Genomic DNA, 18,585 nt, shown 5'->3' with positions numbered 1-18,585 from the left:
GGAGACGTGGTCAGTGGCCCAGTAGATCAAGGAAGCTGCTAGTTGAATAGTCTGAAAACCACTACTTTAAACTGAAGGGTTTTTGTTTGGTTTTTTATCTTAGAACGTATTTGTGTTTTGAAAAGGAAATTCACCAGATTACCCCCAAATTACAAATTAGGGGTGGGGGGTGGATTAGCTTCAATGTGGCTTTTTATGTGCTTGGAAGCACATGTTCACCCATATTCTCTCAGTAATTCTCAGTAATTGACTAATCTGTGACATAGGCTATTTGACTTATTGTCCCCATAATATTTATGCTTCAATATACAGGAGTTCCAGCTTTCTGACAGTTTGTTTTCTGACGATCTGCTCTTTCAGCACACTTCAGTTATACCCAGAACGTATTCATTCAACGCATGTTCCACTATGTCAACCTCTCTCTGTTGTTCTAAAGGCTAAAATTGCCTTATCCTATGTTTATTTGCATATGCTTTGGTGATTCAAACTGTTGTGTGTGTGTGTGTGTGTGTGTGTGTGTGTGTGTGAGAGAGAGAGAGAGAGAGAGAGAGAGAGAGAGAGAGAGAGCATGTGCCAACTTTAGCTCCAGGTCTATTCCCATTCCAGAAGATGTTAATGAGAGTTCATTTTGTCACAGCAGGAATTTGCAGGATGAAAAAGGCATTTGCAATTTGCTAACTCAAAAAGCATTGGGAGCAACATTTGTAAACTGAAAAAGACTGGGTTCCACTTTCCAACCTTTTCTGCTTTTCAATGCTGCTCCAGTCCCTAACATATCAAATGAATGGGGAACACATGTAGTTTGTCCAGAATTAAAAAAACAAAACTGCAATAGTGGTATAATTTAGTTAACTCCTCTTTAGATCCAGAGGAGGAGAAAATGAAGTGAGACGGACTGGCCACTGTTGGGTGGCACTCACAGAGGCCTCCTCAAAGTAAGGGAATGTTTATTCCTTACCTTGGAGCTGCATTGCCATTATGTCCATGCTGGAAAGTGGGTTGGGATTGCACTCTTACAGCCCAATCCTGAGCTGCCTGGAGCTGTGGGACCCAGCGGCTCCACAAAAGGCTTCTGCCGGATCCAGAGCTTCCCGCGCTACCGCGGGAGGTTCCTCGGGAGAAGCGGAAGTTTGTCCCCTTCCCCCGGGTAAGGGAAGCAGCCCCGCAATGGGACTACTCACTTTAGCGGTGACTATTTGGTTGCCACTAAAGTGATGGTGCTCATGTAGGGCGCGCAGCCCTGCCCAAGCGCCCTGGATCCTGCGGAGCTCGGCTCCACGGATCCGCCTCTCCCCCACCCCCGACACACCTCCCCCACGCCCCCAGCCATGCCTCCCCCTTCCCTGGAATGCCTCCCCCATGCCCCCGGGCACGCCCCCATTTCCCGTTCCGTAGCCCGGCAGTCACAGACACCACTGAGCCGCGGAACGCGTGCACCCACCATGTGCGCTGGCTCAGAGCCAGCCTTATGGCACATTTCCGACTGTGCTCCATGCCACAGAGGAGCAGCGCAGACCACAGGATCGGGCTCTCAATCTGTTAGCCAATATAGCTGTAAACATTTTCCCACCTTGATTTATTAACAAGATTATAAGATTCCATATTTGTTGAATCTTTACCTGGTTTTAATATTAGTACAATCATTGATTGTTTCCAAGATGGGAGTATCTCTTCCCCTGCTAATATTTTATTAAATAAAATCTTTAACTTAGGTGTAAGCATTTTTTTTAACGCTTTGGAATACTCTACACCTAATCCATCTATTCCTGGTGTTTTAACTACCTTTAATTTATTTACAGTTTCTTCAATCTCCTCTTCTGTAATATTCTGTCCCATCCTTTCTCTATCCCTATCCAATAACCTCACAGCTATATTCTCCCTTATACAGAACTCTATCTTTACTTAAGAGGTATTATTACTAGTATATAATTTTTTGAAAAGCCTCAATTTTATCTTTCGATCTATTACAGCGTCTCTTGCACAAAAAATTCAAATTTTCCTTTATTTACCCGATTCTGCACTCCAACTCTTTTCATTGCCGATCCTACGCCTCTAACATTCCATGTCATTATCTTCAGCCTTCTAACATTTTTTAAAATCTCTCAGTCTCAGCTTCTCTGTTCCCGATTGTGAATCACATAAACCCAGCTCCCAACCATTCCATAAACTCTAATCAAGCCCCAAACTACCCCAACATACGAACACCATAATACAATTCCCGACACCCAACATTCACCTTTCTTCTCACCCCCCTTCCTGTCACTGAACTTCTCCATTCAGTCCTACGTCTTTCAGCTTTGGGGGGAGGGAGGAATCGGCCTCCACCGTTTGTTGGGCCCCCCCTTTCCTCCTAGTCCTTATAATTTTTACTCATACCTAACCCAGTGTTATTCTACTCCATCTATCCTATATTACCTTTCCTACTTATTACATATTTATATCCATATTTTACTTACCTATCTATCTATTTACCTATCCTCCATCCGTCATATCTATATAACTTCAATATCATTATGGAAAAGATTGTAATATATATAATATCATCTAATATAACAACCTGTAAAGAAAGACTCCTTCGCCCCTACCCTATATCTAGTACGTATTGCATTCTGTGTCAGATCTCATCTCTCTTTGACTGCTTATGTTTCTATATATATAGACATATATATATCTATATATCTACATATACATACATATATACTACACACATACACATACATATATGTACACATACATACACATATAGACATACCCTATACATACCCTTACATATGTATAAAATACAAAAACACACACATATATAATACATCTACTTGTACATACACACATACCTGTATATATAGTTGCTTTTTCCAGTTTTGTTTAACTCTTATAGGTACATTATTCTTATTTATAATTTACATACTATATTGAATCCCACTTTTTTTAACTTTATCATGTGATTTTATCAATACTCCATCCTTAAATATTATTCCCCCGTGTCTTTCTCTTGCTTATACAACCTTTTCCAAATATGCTACCCAGTTATCTCATTAATAATCACCACTTCTCCCAATGGGTCTCGCCTCCAGTTTTTACTCTTTTAATATAGTCATTACCATTATTCTATTCTTTAACGACTCCATACTATTACAATTACTTATATTTTAAAATTCAACTTCCTTTCCTTACATTTTTATTTGTCCTCCCTCTTCCGCAGAGTTCAATATTTCCCCTTCCTCTTCTTCTTATCCTCATTCTGCTTCTCCACTCTTCAGAGGTCATCTGCTTCTGACCCTGAACTAGAACCCATTGATTCATCCTTTTTTTTTTTTTAACTCCTCATCTGTCAAATATCTGAGAGCCCAGTCCTATGTGTGTCTACTCAGAAGTAAGTCCCATTAGAATCAATGGGACTTACTCTCAGGAAAGTGTGGATAGGATTGGGCTGTAAATCCCTTATCCATATGTGGCCCAGTTCACAAGAATGAATACGATTCCACCTACCATTATAATAAGAATACTGGGTGTCACCAGCTATATCTTATACCTTTCTTTTTAATGTATTGACCACTGGAGACATCATTCTTTTCCAGGCAAGAGTTTCAGAGCACAAATAATTATAAACCATTACTGACTCTCCATTTATTTTCAATGCTTCTGGATTAGCCCTAATAGCCTTCATTCATTCCAGCTTCTCTGAGTAGTTAGGAAATCTAATCAAAAAATCTCCAGGAAGTGTTCCTGAGCCCCTCTTCATACCAACACGATGCCACCTTTCAAAATCCCACTTTGTTAGTTCAATTTTGGGGCACAGTCTTCTCATCCATTCCACGACCACATCAATAATTTTTCTTTCTTCCACTGCAGTCTTCTCCTTCACTCCCCGAATCCTCGAATTCATTTTTACTTGAGGCAGTCTTCTAATCAATTGCACAACCACATCCACAACCACAACCACATCAATAATTTTTCTTTTATCCTCTGAAGTCTTCTCCTTCACTCCTTGAAGCCTCACATTCTGTCTTCTGAAGTTGGCTTTAATCATGATTGCTGTAATGCCAAATCTCTGGTCACATGATATTGGTCAAATACTCTCCTTGAATTCATTTTTACTTGACCTTCAATTTCCTGCACTTCTGTTCCAGACTTTTAAGCTGTTCTCTAAGGCAGGGGTCTCCAAACCACAGCCTGGGGGCCAGATGCCGCCCGTAGCAAGCTTCTGTCTGGCCCGCAGCCAGTCTCTTGTCCCCTGACAGCCTCTGGCCCACTTGACTGAACATGACCAGAGCTGTGCTCTGATTGCATCTGGAAGGTGTTCTGAGGGTCAGAAAGGCTGAGTGAATAAGCCCACTCATTCATTTATTCATTCATCTAAGTTCCATCTCTAATTTATTTATCTGAATTTTATATTTAAATTTTTTTCCAGCACTCAGCACTGCATTAGATATTTCATGCAGCCCACTGGCCAAAAATTTTGGAGACCGCTGCTCTAAGGGATGCAAAAATCTTTTTAGTATCTTGTTGCGATATAGTTATTGTCTGATCAACCTTCTGCAGATCACTAGTCCACGGGAGGAAAATCCAACCATAAATTCCACTGGAGCTGCTGCTGGATTCTCTGATCTTCCTTCACCATATGGCACTGTGGAGTCTTCCTGACAGTCCTCAACTTATTGCCAGATCTGCCAGAACCACCTGTTTCCACCTGTCCAGGAAAACTATGGAAACCTCCTCCAGTTCCCACAACACCTGCTGAAGAAATGGTTTCCCCAGCTGTGAAGTCCATCCCCGGGGCGCGGCCCGGAGGAAGAGCCTTGGAGGTTATGTTACCAGAAGTTGGAGCCCAGCCCATGTGACGAGGAACACACTGAGCCACTACTGATGTTCTGCAAGCCCTGTTTAATTGAGTTAGGGCTTTTACATTCATGTAGGGTCCTGTTACAGCACAGGGCTCCACGAAGTATGGTTGTCAGTAAAGTCATTTTAAAGTATGGCCAAATGGCTTCCTGAGTTTTTGTGTCTTCTCAGGCCTCAGAGTTTGGCCTCAATAGGAACTGTGCAGGTGCCGGGTGGCTCCCAACCCCTGTGGGGTCAGGTGTGGGGTGTCACACCTCTTTGCCCAGTCCGCTGGGTTGGTGGCCCAAGATGCATCCCCTTCAGTTCCCGTCACTCTGGCTGTAGTCCACGGGTCCCCCTCCGGCTGATGCCCTACAGATTCCCTGACATTTACCCAGTTCGGAGGGGTCAGTCTGGATGTGCTCCTAGGGTCCCGCTAGGGTTGTAATGGGGTTGTTACTTGCCCTAGTCCGCCTGCCCCAGGTGAGGTTGGGGCGTTCCTTCTCCAGTCCCAATAGGAGGAGTGGCTGGAGGGGAGGAGGTCCTGTCTGGCAGGTTCCCCCACTTCAGGCCAAGGGTTAGGCTGCAGTCCTTCTCGCCCCTCTCCCTTTCCCTTGCCAGGGAGACCAGGGAGATGCGACTTCCTGCCTTGGCTGCCAGGCTTCTTATGAGCCTGGCGCTCTCCCTGCCAAGCTCCGCCCCTTCCGCTGTGTGGCAGGCCCAAGATCTTGCACTTCCCCCATATCCAGCCACTCGCTCCTGCCGCATTATGCAGGTGCGGCTCGGCCGGGAGGCTGCTCCCGTGGCCAGCTCCCCACCCTATGGGCAATTGCGCCATGGCTGTGACTGTGGCCTTGGCCGCTGCTGGCTGCCTCCAGCATCCCCAGCCCTGCCAGCTCCCGCCTTCCTGCTCTGCGGGTTGCCTCCAGCTCCCTTCTGCCCATGGGGTCTTGGGGCTTCTCCCCCCACTGGACTTTCATCCCCTTCCCCTGGGTAAAGTGAGTAGTCCTGCAATGGGGCTACTCAATTCACCACCAACCAAACGGTCAGAGGTGAATCAAGAACGTCAGTGTTGGGCCATGATCCCACCTTCCCGCTCCCCTCCCCTTTCACGCCTCCTCCCCACCCTCCGCCCACCTTCCTATGCCTTCTCACCACCTCTCACCACACCCCCACTTACCTCTCCAGTGCTTGATGGTTCACTTAATTGACAAGTGGCGGAGTTCCAGTGGCTGTTCAGTGGTAGCGGAGCACCAGAAAATGCTAGGCTACCACCAGCATTGTTTTTGTCTTATTTAGGGCGCAATCCTAACCGGCAGTTATGCTGGTATAGGTGGCCATGGAGGATCGCCATAAGGCACGTTTGCACCTCCTTAGGCGGGAGCTGCGTCGGTGCATTGAGATGAGCCAATACGCGGATGGAGGCAGAATCCTCCGCTAAGGCTCCAGCACTGCTGCTTGTGTCGGTGCGAGCACGCCGACATAAGCGGCAAAGGTAGGCATGGGGGGCATATGGAGTTGGCAGGAGGGGGCGTTACTTGGCAGGGGGAGGGTGGGCTTGGGGGCGGCCGCATAGGGAGCTGGGGGCATGGCTGGGACCCGACGGTTATGCCAGATCCCAACCCCTGTCCTCTGGAGGTGGCGCAGGTCCGAGAAGATCCATTGGGGCGTGCAGCCCTTACGCACGGGTAAGGGGAAGAGCTTCCCCTTGCCCGTGGCTGAGCCGCTGCTCACTGCAATCCTGCGTTGGATGCAGCACAAGCCTCCTGGCTTGCCTGCTCCAGCACGGGTTAGGATTGCGCCCTCAGTTAAACTTTTCATTGAAGCTTGAGGTCTCATTGAATTAAGCATTCGTTCATCACGACACCTTTTGCTCCACATAAATACGTTTTAAAAGAATTAGACAACTGCTTTGCGGATGAAAGAGGAGGAGTTTGCAATGGTCCATTTGTACAGAACCTGGAGAGGGCCCTAAAGGAATGGCCCCACCACTCAAACAGTATTGTGCTTGTCTGCAGCCCACAGCCTTTGGCTACCCAGAAATTGTGGGAGAGCTTTTCAAGTGTGAGCCAGCTTTCTGTACCGTATTGTTTTTCCAGAGAAGGCTGAAGCAGTGGCGTCCTTAGGGGTAGTGTTTTGCCCTGGTCCTGCCCCCACCGTGCACAGGCATCCTTTGAGGTCAGAAAGGGCCAGTCCTCAAGGCGGTCTCTCCGCTTGCCAAGGATGGCTCACTTCCACAAAACACCATCCCAGTTCTCTCCGTTCAGCCTGCAAACTTCCACACTCACCCGGCTGTAAACAAGTGCTGGTGCAAGGGGGAGGGAAACACCACTCAAGATGGCCATACTCCCCTCCCACTGCTCCCTGCAAAACGCTGCTACCCGCACCTTCCTTCTGGACGGCGTCCCACAGCTCACCGCCTTCTGCGTCCAAACCCCTCTGCTGACAAACACCCCAACTGCGGGCCCTCCTGTGGCTTCCCACCGTGGCCACAACGCCTCACACACACCCCCTGGCCCCACAGCCCGCTTAAAGGAAGAAGCAGCAGCACCATGCAGTGTCTATGGCCATACTACCCTGAAAGCGCCTGATCTCGGAAGCTACGCAGGGTCAGGCCTGGTTAGTACCTGGATGGGAGACCGCCTGGGAATACCGGGTGCTGTAGGCTTTTGCTTCTTTTGCGCCCCCCCACGCGTCCATCCAATCACATCCATGCCGTCTCCTTGAAAGGCGCCTCTAGTAGTAGTAGTAACCTTATTGTCATTGTGCTACAGCACAACAAAATTTATGCACCTTTGAGATACAAGCATAAATATATACTACAATTCCAACCATCACACTCTACACACTCACCCACACATTCTATACGACATGCATCTTAATATAAAAACAGTATAACAGACCATAATGCCCAGGAGCATGGTAACAACTATGTTGCCTTATTCAACGTATTTATGGCTGTGGGATAAAAACTGTTCAGGAGTCGTGTGGTGTCTGCTCTAATAGTTCTGCATCGTCTGCCGAAGGCAACAGTTCAAAGAACTTATGAGCCGGATGGAAGGGGTCTCTCAGAATACTATGTGACTTCTGCAGACAGCAAGATGTATAGATGTCCTCCAAAGCCGGTAGATGAAGGTTGATGACGTGCTGCGTGATCTTAATAATTCTCTGCAGAGTTTTTTTGTCCCCTGCAGAGCAATTTCCGTAACACACCAAGATATCATAGGTTAGGACACTCTAAGACACAAGCAGCTGCTGTGACAAATTTAACCTCCCAAGCTACCTCAGAAAATATAACCGCTTTTGTGCCTTCCTCAGAAAATATAACCGCTTTTGTGATGTGATTGGATGAATGCGTGGGGCAGGCAAAAGAAGCAAAAGCCTACAGCACCCGGTATTCCCAGGCGGTCTCCCATCCAAGTACTAACCAGGCCTGACCCTGCTTAGCTTCCGAGATCAGACGAGATCAGGCGCGTTCAGGGTAGTATGGCCGTAGACGCTGTGTGGTGCTGCCGCTTCTTCCTTTAAGCGGGCTGTGGGGCCAGGGGGTGTGTGTGAGGCGTTGTGGCCACGGTGGGCAGCCACAGGAGGGCCCGCAGTCGGGGTGTTTGTCAGCAGAGGGGTTTGGCAGGAGAAGGCGGTGAGCTGCGGGATGCCGTCCAGGAGGAAGGTGCGGGTAGCAGCGTTTTGCAGGGAGCGGTGGGAGGGGCAGGGAGAGCGCAGCGGCGTGTGCGTCAGCTAGCAGTGGAAGCGGGTGCCTGGGTGGGAAAGGTGCTTGTGTGTGTCAGTGCGGGGCAAGGCAGGCGGGGCGGGGTGGGCTGGGAGCCCTGCTTCAAGGCAGAAATGGCACGGCCACACGAAGGCTGTTCAGTGTCTACGGCCATACTACCCTGAACGCGCCCGATCTCGTCTGGTCTCGGAAGCTAAGCAGGGTCAGGCCTGGTTAGTACTTGGATGGGAGACCGCCTGGGAATACCGGGTGCTGTAGGCTTTTGCTTCTTTGGGGCGCTCCCTCCCACACTTCCCACCAAACGCCTTCTCCCCCCAGGGCACAGCCGGCCCGCGTCCTGCTTCGGTTCTTCTTTTCACTATGCTCTCCTCAGGAGTCTGCCCGCTCAGGGATACCCTCAGCGAGAAAACCGGGCACTGGTCGGGGCGCTGCTAGCCTTAGGCCATCTCCGCTGCTGCCCAGGCGCAGACCTCCCGGGGTGCGGTGCTGACCGTCCAGGGGCGCAGTTGGAGGCCACGCCTCACTTTTCCCAAGCCATCCAAAACAAGGCAACTGACTCTCTTGGTTTCCTGGCAGAGAAACACCACAGCGGTGCTGTGCAAGAGAATTAATGATTCATTACTTGCTTTTAATTGTCTTTCTTGTATCTATCATTGTCTTTGATTGTTGTCATTGTAAGCCGCCTTCCTTAAGTGCCCTTAGCGGGGTGGAGGGAATTCTATTACTATTACTAAGTAAATAAATAAATAAATAAATAAATAAATAAACAAATAAATAAGTTTGACGTTCACAACAGTTGCCGCTTTGGCCCCATCTGGGGAGCAAAGATAGGACAGAATTAACACAGACAAACAAAGTAAACAAATAAATAAGGCGACATCATCTTCTTTGGTACTGCAGAACCATCATCAAAGATGCTTGTAGAACTAAGCCTTGCAATTCAAAATGGGTTTCTCACTTTCCAGATTTGTGCTTTTCATTTTTTCTTCTGCAGGATGTTTGTTTTGGAAAACTCTCACTGGGAAGTTGGGGGGGGGGGTGTTTGGACCTAGTCAGCCTTGCCTAGGGTGCAAAATAGCCTGGCTCCAGCCCTGGGAACACGCATCAGCAAAGCATTCCCCAACACACCTCAAGCGTCAGCAAGACAGCAGCAGCACTTTGGCAACCTCAGAGGCTCTCCCACCATGATTCCATGAAACTGGTCTCCAGAAGGAAGGAAGGAAGGAAGGAAGGAAGGAAGGAAAAAAGGTCTTTCATTACCATGTCTGCTGGGGCTCTGTGGCCAAGGCTTTGGACAAGCGTGGGGACGCCACAGGAAAGGCCCTGTGCCTGTTGTCTGGTCCTGTCCGGTGGAAGCCAAAATCTGGGAGTAGAAAATGTGTGTCTGATTGGAAAAGGTAACATAGAATGTATGAAGCTAGTAAAACCAATGTGGGGGGGATTTGTAAGGAGAACATATGTAAAGAGGAGTATATGGCTGGAAAGGATTTAATTTCTCCTTCCAGTGTGTCCCCCCCCCATGACAGTTACTGACAGTTCTCTAAATACAGCAGGCAGCCTGAGATCTCATTGGCTGCAGAGGTGGAAGTTCTAAGAGCGCGTCACATAAAACGGCAGAGCGAGCAGTGAGAACGGCTCTTTCTTTCTGCTGGCTGACAGCAAAGGGTGTTAGTCAACTGGGCTGGTGCTCAGGGAGGCCGACCAGGGCGCCAGCCTGCTGTGGGTCAGTCCCACCACATCCACTCCCTCCCTTCCCTTGGACCTTTGGTAACCTGAGGCCACCGGGACAGTCTCTCTTGGGCTCCCGAGGCTGCTCGCCTCCCTCCCATGGCGTGGTCCTGGGCTCCTGTTGTGCTTCCCTTCTGTGGTGCCTCCTCCTAAGATCCTTGTTTTCCTTGGAGAGAACTGTTGTTTGAGTGTCTCTGGATCACCCTGCCAAGCCCGGTCATCCATGAAACAGTTGGAGAAGATGAAGTTCGTTCTCTTGGGCCCCCCATTTGGCTTGCAGGTGAAGCAGGGAGTGAGGCCTGAGGGGTCCATGTGGAAGGCCAGGCAAGTTGGCTTCAGTGGTCCATAGGAGTTCCTGATCCCAGGTGCTGGCCTTAGGTCAACTCGGCAGCTGCCCAGGGCGCAGACCTCACGGGGTGCAGACCTGATCATCCAAGGGCCCTGTTTTAGACACCTTACTTCTTACCATCCCAAACAAGACAACTGCCTCTCCTACAGGTCCAGCCTTGTTATACTTCGATCTTTTATGCACGTGTTTGACTCAACGCGAGTTCCCAGTGCCAATGAGAAGGAATGTGCTGATTCTTCAGAAGGGGAGAGATGCATCCAGAGTGTTGTTGCGCACCAGTGTTTGCTGCATCCTCCTCCTGATTAAAAAAGAAAAACTCCTCCATTGCAGCTCCAGTGTGGACAGCCAAGCACTATAAAGGCTCTTCTGGGAAACAGTGAACTCTGTTTCCACTGTTTCTTCTCACCATCCAGATTTCCCTTGTTTGAACTGAGGAGCAAAACCCAAACCCAAAGAATCTCGATGAGCTGAACTGTGGGAAGGCCGTGCACTTCTTTTGTAATGGATGAGGTATACTGTGAGCAGGAAAAAGCAAGATTCTAAGCAGGAACAAGTGTGAAGATCAGTGGTTCCTAAACTGTGGGTCAGAACTCACTGGTGGGTTGTGACCTGATTTTTGGTGGGTCGCCAAAGGGCGATGAAAAGATCAGTTAACAAATTGCCTCAAGTCCTATTCAAAAATCAGATACTGTAGCTGGTAATTACCCTGGAAAAAGGTCAGCTCCTGCAGTTTGCAAGATAGCTGCTAACTGCCCTGCGAGGAGTTGAGCTCCTGAAGTTTGCAAGCATGTGTGAATATAGGGAGAAAAATATTTGAGAGTCTTTTTTCTGGTTATTATTACTTATAAATAAATCAATTAAATAAAATATTTCCTTCTAGTTCTTTTTTTAAAGGCTGGTAAACCTAGGTGGGTCCCAGTAGACCGTTTTTAAAAAGTGGGTCCCAGTGTTAAAAAGTTTGGGAACCACTGGTCAAGATCATGGTGTGTGGTGCAGGCCGTATCATGTCACAATATTGTGGGTATGAAACTCCACAAAATGTTGGACTGGCATCTAGGATGGAGTGTCACTGTTTAAAGAAGTTACACCCCTCTCCCCCCGCATACACACACAGCAGAAAGGTAGTGAAGATACTAGAGTGTTTAATCATGAAACAGGAGTGTAAGCTTAGTGGCTACAACAAATAGCAGAGAAGACCTTTTGGATCTATTGTTAAGCATTATGGACTGTAGAACACGAGTTAATGTGTTGTCTGCATTACGTAACATGGGGAAAAGCCTGTGACAAGAGGGGTAAGAGAAATTGGAATGGTTAAGTTCTGAGATAAAAATTTCTTGCCTTTTGCTGAGTGATTGTTGGAAACACCTGGCTCAACAACCCTCAGGAGAGAAGGCTAGAACCTTCTGGCCCCTGACCAAATGTGGGCATGGGCTTCCTATGTACACAAGAGAGAGGCTCAGCCTTGAATTGGGTCAGTCTGCCTTCAGTCCAGGATCCTCAGACCATCACACACCCAGGCAAGGGAGATCCATAATGTGCCCTTCTAACTACTGCACAGGCTTTCAACTCCAATAAGGGACTAGGGTTGTTAGACACTGATCTTCAGCCTTGGATGTCACGAGGCTGTTGATTATTTGCTTTCCATAACTGTTTCTCTTTTCTCTTGCAAAAAAATCCTTGCTGTGTTCTTTAAAATCCTGTTTGAGTGTGTTTCCTCCAAACCTCCAAACCATCCACTAAAATTGAGTGTTGGGAGAGTTAGGACAGACAAAGGAAAATACTTCTTTACTCAGCTTGTGGTTGGTCTGTGGAACTCCTTGCCACAGGATGTGGTGATGGCATCTGGCCTAGATGACTTTAAAAGGGGATTGGACAAGTTTCTGGAGGAAAAGTCCACCACGGGTTACAAGCCATGATGTGTATGTGCGACCTTCTGATTTTAGAAATGGGCTATGCCAGAATGCCAGATGCAAGGGAGGGCACCAGGATGAGGTCTCTTGTTATCTGACGTGCTCCCTGGGGCATTTGGTGGGCCATGTGAGATACAGGAAGCTGGACTAGATGGGCCTATGGCTTGATGCAGCAGGGCTGTTCTTATGTTTGTGGCTAGACCTGGCTCATCAATACAAAGAGTTTAGCACATGAATCCTAGATTGGGCGCAAGCCCCAGATTTGGTTAACATCACCATGGGTTTTTATAGCCAAGTCATGAATGAAAACCCCACGATGTCACTGACTGTGGGGCATGAACTTGCTTTCATTTAGAGAAGGCCTTTATCACTTTTTCAACATCACAAACTAATGTTAATATCAGCAACAACTAGGTGTCAGCGTTGCCTTATAAATGTGAAAGCTCAACTAAAACACTCTCCAGTGGTGCTGGTTTTCAGTCATTTGGACTGAGCTTTAACCATAATTACTGCAATACACCACAAGAGGATTTGTGAATGGCCAATGACAGCTCCAGGTTTTGCTCATCATAAATTAACCACTTATACTGCAAACAGGAAGCATGGGGTGGAATATATGATGCTTTCACAGTTGAACTGATGGAGTGCTGGCGGTGGTGTTGCTTCTCTATCATTAGCTGCAGGCAGAATTTTTGTGCAGTTCCACAAAATATTTGATATAAGCACCCTAATTCAGTGTTATGAGTGGAGGTGCAGGTTTTCTTCTTTAACCTTGACAAAACCTGTGTTTCCTCTCCGTCATTTTGTTGAATGGTGGGGAGTCCCTTCCTAAACAACGTCAACATGCCACTGCAGTGCTCACTGCCTCTGCCTTTGGCTTGGACTGGGCCTGCCAGTGGTCTGACTTAGTAGAAGGCAGCTTCCCAGGTAACCTGTGTAGAGATCAGTGGAGATGTGGCGCCTTTGTTAACAGTAAGCAAGGCACCTAGTACCTGGTGTGTGTCTGCGCCAAGGGACTGCAGGGTAGGAGCAACAGACCAGGAAGACCCCCTTCCCTTAGAGAACCACTGGTTGACGTGGCTCCCTGCTCCACACTGTGGTGTGTGTTGTCTCGGAGTATAGTACAGGACCATGTCAACGGAATACTCATCTAGTACCATCTACGTATGTTTGGTGCTCCTCTCCAGAGCAAGAGGAAATGCGTGTGCAGCATCATCCCCTCTGCTCAACAGGAAATTTGGATTGGTCAGGACTGGTGTAAATGTTCGGCGCCTGGCATTCTGCCCACAGAGACCAAAGGGCCAAACGAAACCATAATGGATGACAGCTGAGGCCATGGGGTACAGGCAGACCCCACAAGTCTTTGGTCCACATGTCTTCTTCTCCCCGTTCCCTGCAAATAAAAGAGATCAGAGAGCAGCATTTTCTGTATGTGGATATTTTATTTTTCTGAGTTTCCGCTCAAGGGACTGAAGACAACAGAGCTCTGTATTTATGTCATTACGAAGGCTTTCGTTTAAGGAAAATGCATTTGCTGTGTAGGCAGAGGTGGGTAGAAAGCTAAAGCATCTAGTGCAGGCGGTTCCAAACTATGTGGTGCAGTGCCCATTCCAGTGACGATCCTGGCCCAGTACTGCCTGGGGCCACAACCACAAGCTGTTTCCCCCCCCCCCACTGGCTGGGCTGCGACTCCCTGCCTTCCTTCTGGAGGCCCAGGAGGTAATGCACAGCCTCTCCAACCCCCCTCTTCTTTGTCCTAGTGACTTTCCCGTGTCAGTCCGCTATTCTGCAAGCAGCACGCCATTTGGCACGGTCCAGGGCGTCTTCTGGGTCGATGTCGAGTGCCCACATGTCTTCTTTCAACTGGTCGAGCCACCGCTTCTTCGGTCTTCCTCGTGGATGGTGTCCAGTTGCAGACAGCCAATATGCCGCTTTCACCACGCTCACCTCATTGCTTCTAATAACATGACTGTACCAGCTGAGTCTTTCCTCGTGCATCTTGTTTGCATTGGCGTAACCCCCATTCGTCGCCATACGTCCTCGTTCAAGACTCGGTCCCGCTGTGTTAGACTGAGGGACCAGCACAGCATCTTCATTTCCATAACGTGGAGGGCCTGTTTGTGTTTGGCAGACACTGGCCAACCCTCAGAGCTGTACAAGGCAACTGGGCGGACAACGGTTTTGTAGATCTTCCCCTTGAGTCCTGCGGGCATTCGCCGATTGCAGAGGCCACCCAAAACTTGCCTCCACCCGAAACAGGCTCCACATGCAGCCTGGGCTCCTGCTCAGGCATCAGGGAGGGAGTCACTGTCGCTGCAAAGGACTGAGCCGAGGTGCTGGAATTTGGTGACCTCGTTCAGAGGCTGTCCGCTGATGGTGATCCAGCCATCCATTTGGGGCCCGCCTCCATGTAATTGGTATTCTTGATGTTGAGTCGCATCCTGTATGCAGCCAGCCAGTTGTTCCATTCTTAGGTTTGGTCTTGGAGATCTTGGGTGGGCTTGGTCCATGAGGCACACATCACCGGCGTGCAGGAGCATCCATGGGTGCAGGTATTGGATAACACTGGTGACTGTGTCCATGCATTGAATGAAAAGGAGCAGTGACAGGGCGGATCCTTGGTGTACTCCGACAGTGATCAGGAAAGGGTCGGAAAGTTTGGCCGGGCATTGGACGACGCTAGTGGTGTTGGCGTAGAGGAGCTTGATCCAGCACACATACTCTTTGGGCATGCTGTGAGATCGAAGCGCATGCCAGATGAGGTAGTGCAGGACGTGGTCGAAGGCCTCCTCCAGAGAATCTCCAGGTGCACGGGCCGGTTCCAGGAGGAGGCAGACAGTGTGGATGGCATCAGTCGTCCAACTCCCTTTCACGAATCTGCAACGGTTGGGGTTATGTTGACGAGTTCTCGCAGTCTTGCATCGATCACCTGCTCAAATATCTTCACAGAATGGCACAATAGGCATATTGGCTGGTAGTTGCCGCACTCACTGTTGTTCCCTTTGCCCATCCAGACTGGGACGGTCACGCTGGTTGAGCAGGCTTGCGGAGCTGCATTGTTGCTGATGATTTGGTTGAACAGGGTTGCCGGTGTCTCGGTGCCCAAGTAGCTTCCAGCCTTCGGCCGGAATGTCGTCAGGTCCGGCGACTTTGCGGTTTTTCATTTTCTTGATCACTTGGGTGACTTCAGCAGGGCTGATCGGCCAGACGGGCCCCTGGACAGGATCGGTGTTCATTCAAGCACTTTGCTGCACCATCACGGTCCTACAGCACCCACACCAGTGTCATCTGCTGACAGCAACATTCTCACTGTGTTAGCCAATGTGGCAAAGTCTTGCCCAGCAAACTTCACTATGTCCCCTAAGCGCAGGATGGGGCAGAAAGGTTGCACATTGGCTAACACAGTGAGAATGTTGCTGTCAGCAGATGACACTGGTGTGGGTGCTGTAGGACCGTGATGCTGCAGCAAAGTGCTTGACCTGGACACCCCGCTTAGCTAGGAAGCTGTCCTGGTGGACTTGAAAAGTCCCTATTGCTTCACTCAGCCTTCCTTGCAGGGCTGTGATTCCTAAATGCTGCTCTGAGCTCTGTAAGGAAACAGAAGGGATAGGAATGTAACAAGTGTGGAAATAAATAGTTATGCTGTTTTCTGTACCAGTTTTTGCCTCCAAGGGTGATGCCAGGATAGCAGTATTTGCAGGTGGAGATGGGTGGGGATTCGGGGGGAGAACCTTCTTAGTGACAGACTAGTGCATGTACAAGATTACAACAACTGGGGTTGGATCTGTATTAGAGCATATTTGATGGAGATCTGATCCTTCAGCAGTTGACTCTGGTTCAACATATATGCTGAACATATATAACATACGTTTTATCTTGATAAGCCACAACTGCTGCTGCAGCACAGCTATTGTTGGTCTGTGCCACAGTTTCCTTCTCTTGACACACAGGGCCTCCAACAATCCCCAGGGAATAAGTCACATCAGCCATGGGGCATTTCTGTGGCAGATGACTTTTTGGCAGGTTGTTTTTAACCAAAGTTCACCAAAAAATCTACTAAATGCAATGTGAGCTTGAGTTTCTTACTCTAGAGTCACTCTAGTGACTCACTTCTCAAAATTGAAGAGTGGAAAGCGGATGCTGTTCTTAATGAAGAGGGTGAAGTTTTCTGCCTCCAGCATGACGGGTCTGTTGGGAGAAAAATTGTTGGATTCAACTTCTTGGAGCAGTGGATTTGGGGAGTTCTGGTGATGGGGGGGAACATACGAAACAAACTAGTACTGAATCACATCCCCCACACCCTCAGAGGAACTGCCCTCTGTTCCTTAGCCTTGGGAAGCCCATTTTGATCTGGATAAAGTATGCATACATTGTAGAAGGTACCACTAAATGTCTCTCTTGATCAAGTGCATTTGATCTGAGCTCTTGACCAAGAGTCAACTGTTGCCAAAGAAAGTAATCATTCCTCCCTTTGTTATCAGTTTGCACCTTAATATAATAGGATAATATAATAATGTAGGCCACCCACACAAGAGAATTCTCAGCTTCAAGGAATATTTGCCCACAAACAAAAAACTCTGTGGGTGAATGGGACAGTATGATTCCACTGACCACTTTTCCAACTCTGTTTGAAGGTATACAGTGTGAGCAATAGTATCTTACTTTGAACGAATCAGGGATTGGGCTCTCCAACCACTTACACAGGTACAGAGTCCATCTCTGCAGGGCACCAACCCTGGATCTCACAGGTCTGGGAAGTGGCACTGTAATTAACACAGCGGCCAGTCAGTATCCCTGTAGAAGGAAACAACAGCCTGTCATGCCAACATTACAGTAAAAACCAAAGTTCAGTGTAATATGAAGCTACCTCTTTTCTCAGATCCTTTCAATGAATTTTGTGTCTCAAATACGGACACTATTTGCAATTCTTCAGTTCATGTTAATATGCCTAATATAGCCCTTAGCACTGAACACATTTGCTCACCCACAAATTAGACCACACTTAAGACCAAACCATCAGAGATCTGATCCACATAGCTTTCTGAGAAGTGTGTTGCCATCATCGGGTTGATTGGTTGTTGAGATGTTTTTTGTCAACTCATTTGAAGTTACCTACTAGCTGCTATCATCTGCAGCGTTACTAAAAATCTTTGTGGCATCCCCCTAACAACCCTTCCAGGTAGGTCAATATTTTTCCCACTTTACAGATCAAGTCCAGACAATAAGCAGGCAGAGATATGCTTGAGTGTACTGGCCACTTGTAAAGTGTAAAGGCCCACAGGCCCACATTGAATAAGAGAGGCCTCTGCTGACAGCCCCACCCCACCCACACACACACACACATACACACACACAGCCATTGTCCTAGCTGGATAATGATCAAAATTCAAGTCATACAGGTGAAAAGGAACATTCCAAAAAAAACTGTGCAGCCTGACCATCTCCCCGTCATGGATAAAGGCAGCATTTTTTTATTTCTAACAGATTCACACAGGAACACAGAACACATGAAAAAGCATATTTCCTGAATAAGCCATCATATGGAAGTTTTACTCAGACCATGAATGCTCCAGAGCACATGCAGAGTGAACAAAACAGACCCTGAATTAAAGACAGCCTATTAGGCCTCTGACACACACACACACACACACACACAGAGGCAAGTTTCACAGAGTCACACACAGACATGCTGGCTGGCATAGTACAATCATACAAAATTGTGCAGCCAGTGATATAGGTGTAAGATTTTCTCAGACCAAGAATGCCCCAGAGCACATGCAGAGTGGAAAATACAAACCTTGAATAAAAGCAGTCTGACATACAGATTCTGACATAAAAGACATACAGACATAAAAGATTCTGACATACAGATAGATAGAGAGAAGCAATATTTAATTCTATCAGATTCACATACACACCCCAACACATACAAATTTCAAGGCAAAGGAGAGAGAGCAATATGCTTACCAAAAAGAACTGCACCCTTCTTCTTTTTTTTGGAAGATGTTCTGACACACACAATAAGGTGTCCCCTTTTATAGGAAAAATCT

General features: G+C 47.9%; 1 protein-coding gene, 2 non-coding genes and 1 pseudogene across 3 annotated transcripts in view; 3 read left to right on the top strand and 1 right to left on the bottom strand.

The window, feature by feature from the left end:
- Window positions 1-7,377: 7,377 nt before the first annotated feature.
- On the top strand, window positions 7,378-7,486 carry LOC136647250 (5S ribosomal RNA; annotated as a pseudogene).
- A 711-nt stretch (window positions 7,487-8,197) lies between these two features.
- Window positions 8,198-8,316, bottom strand: LOC136646919 (5S ribosomal RNA). Its single transcript, XR_010794221.1, has one exon. It is a non-coding gene; the product is annotated as a 5S ribosomal RNA (ribosomal RNA).
- A 374-nt stretch (window positions 8,317-8,690) lies between these two features.
- On the top strand, window positions 8,691-8,809 carry LOC136646932 (5S ribosomal RNA). The gene has a single exon (XR_010794222.1). It is a non-coding gene; the product is annotated as a 5S ribosomal RNA (ribosomal RNA).
- A 7,097-nt stretch (window positions 8,810-15,906) lies between these two features.
- LOC136645321 (guanine nucleotide exchange factor DBS-like) overlaps window positions 15,907-18,585 on the top strand; it is a 74,093-nt gene continuing 71,414 nt past the window's right edge. Inside the window, exon 1 of the mRNA XM_066621555.1 lies at window positions 15,907-15,939. Within this exon, the coding sequence (XP_066477652.1) occupies window positions 15,907-15,939 (33 nt within the window). The remainder of the gene's footprint in view (window positions 15,940-18,585) is intronic.

Source organism: Tiliqua scincoides, chromosome 3, assembly GCF_035046505.1.
Source record: "Tiliqua scincoides isolate rTilSci1 chromosome 3, rTilSci1.hap2, whole genome shotgun sequence".
Classification (NCBI taxonomy): domain Eukaryota; kingdom Metazoa; phylum Chordata; class Lepidosauria; order Squamata; family Scincidae; genus Tiliqua; species Tiliqua scincoides.
Note: the sequence above shows the minus strand (reverse complement) of the source record. Positions and strands in the feature narration are given on the sequence as shown.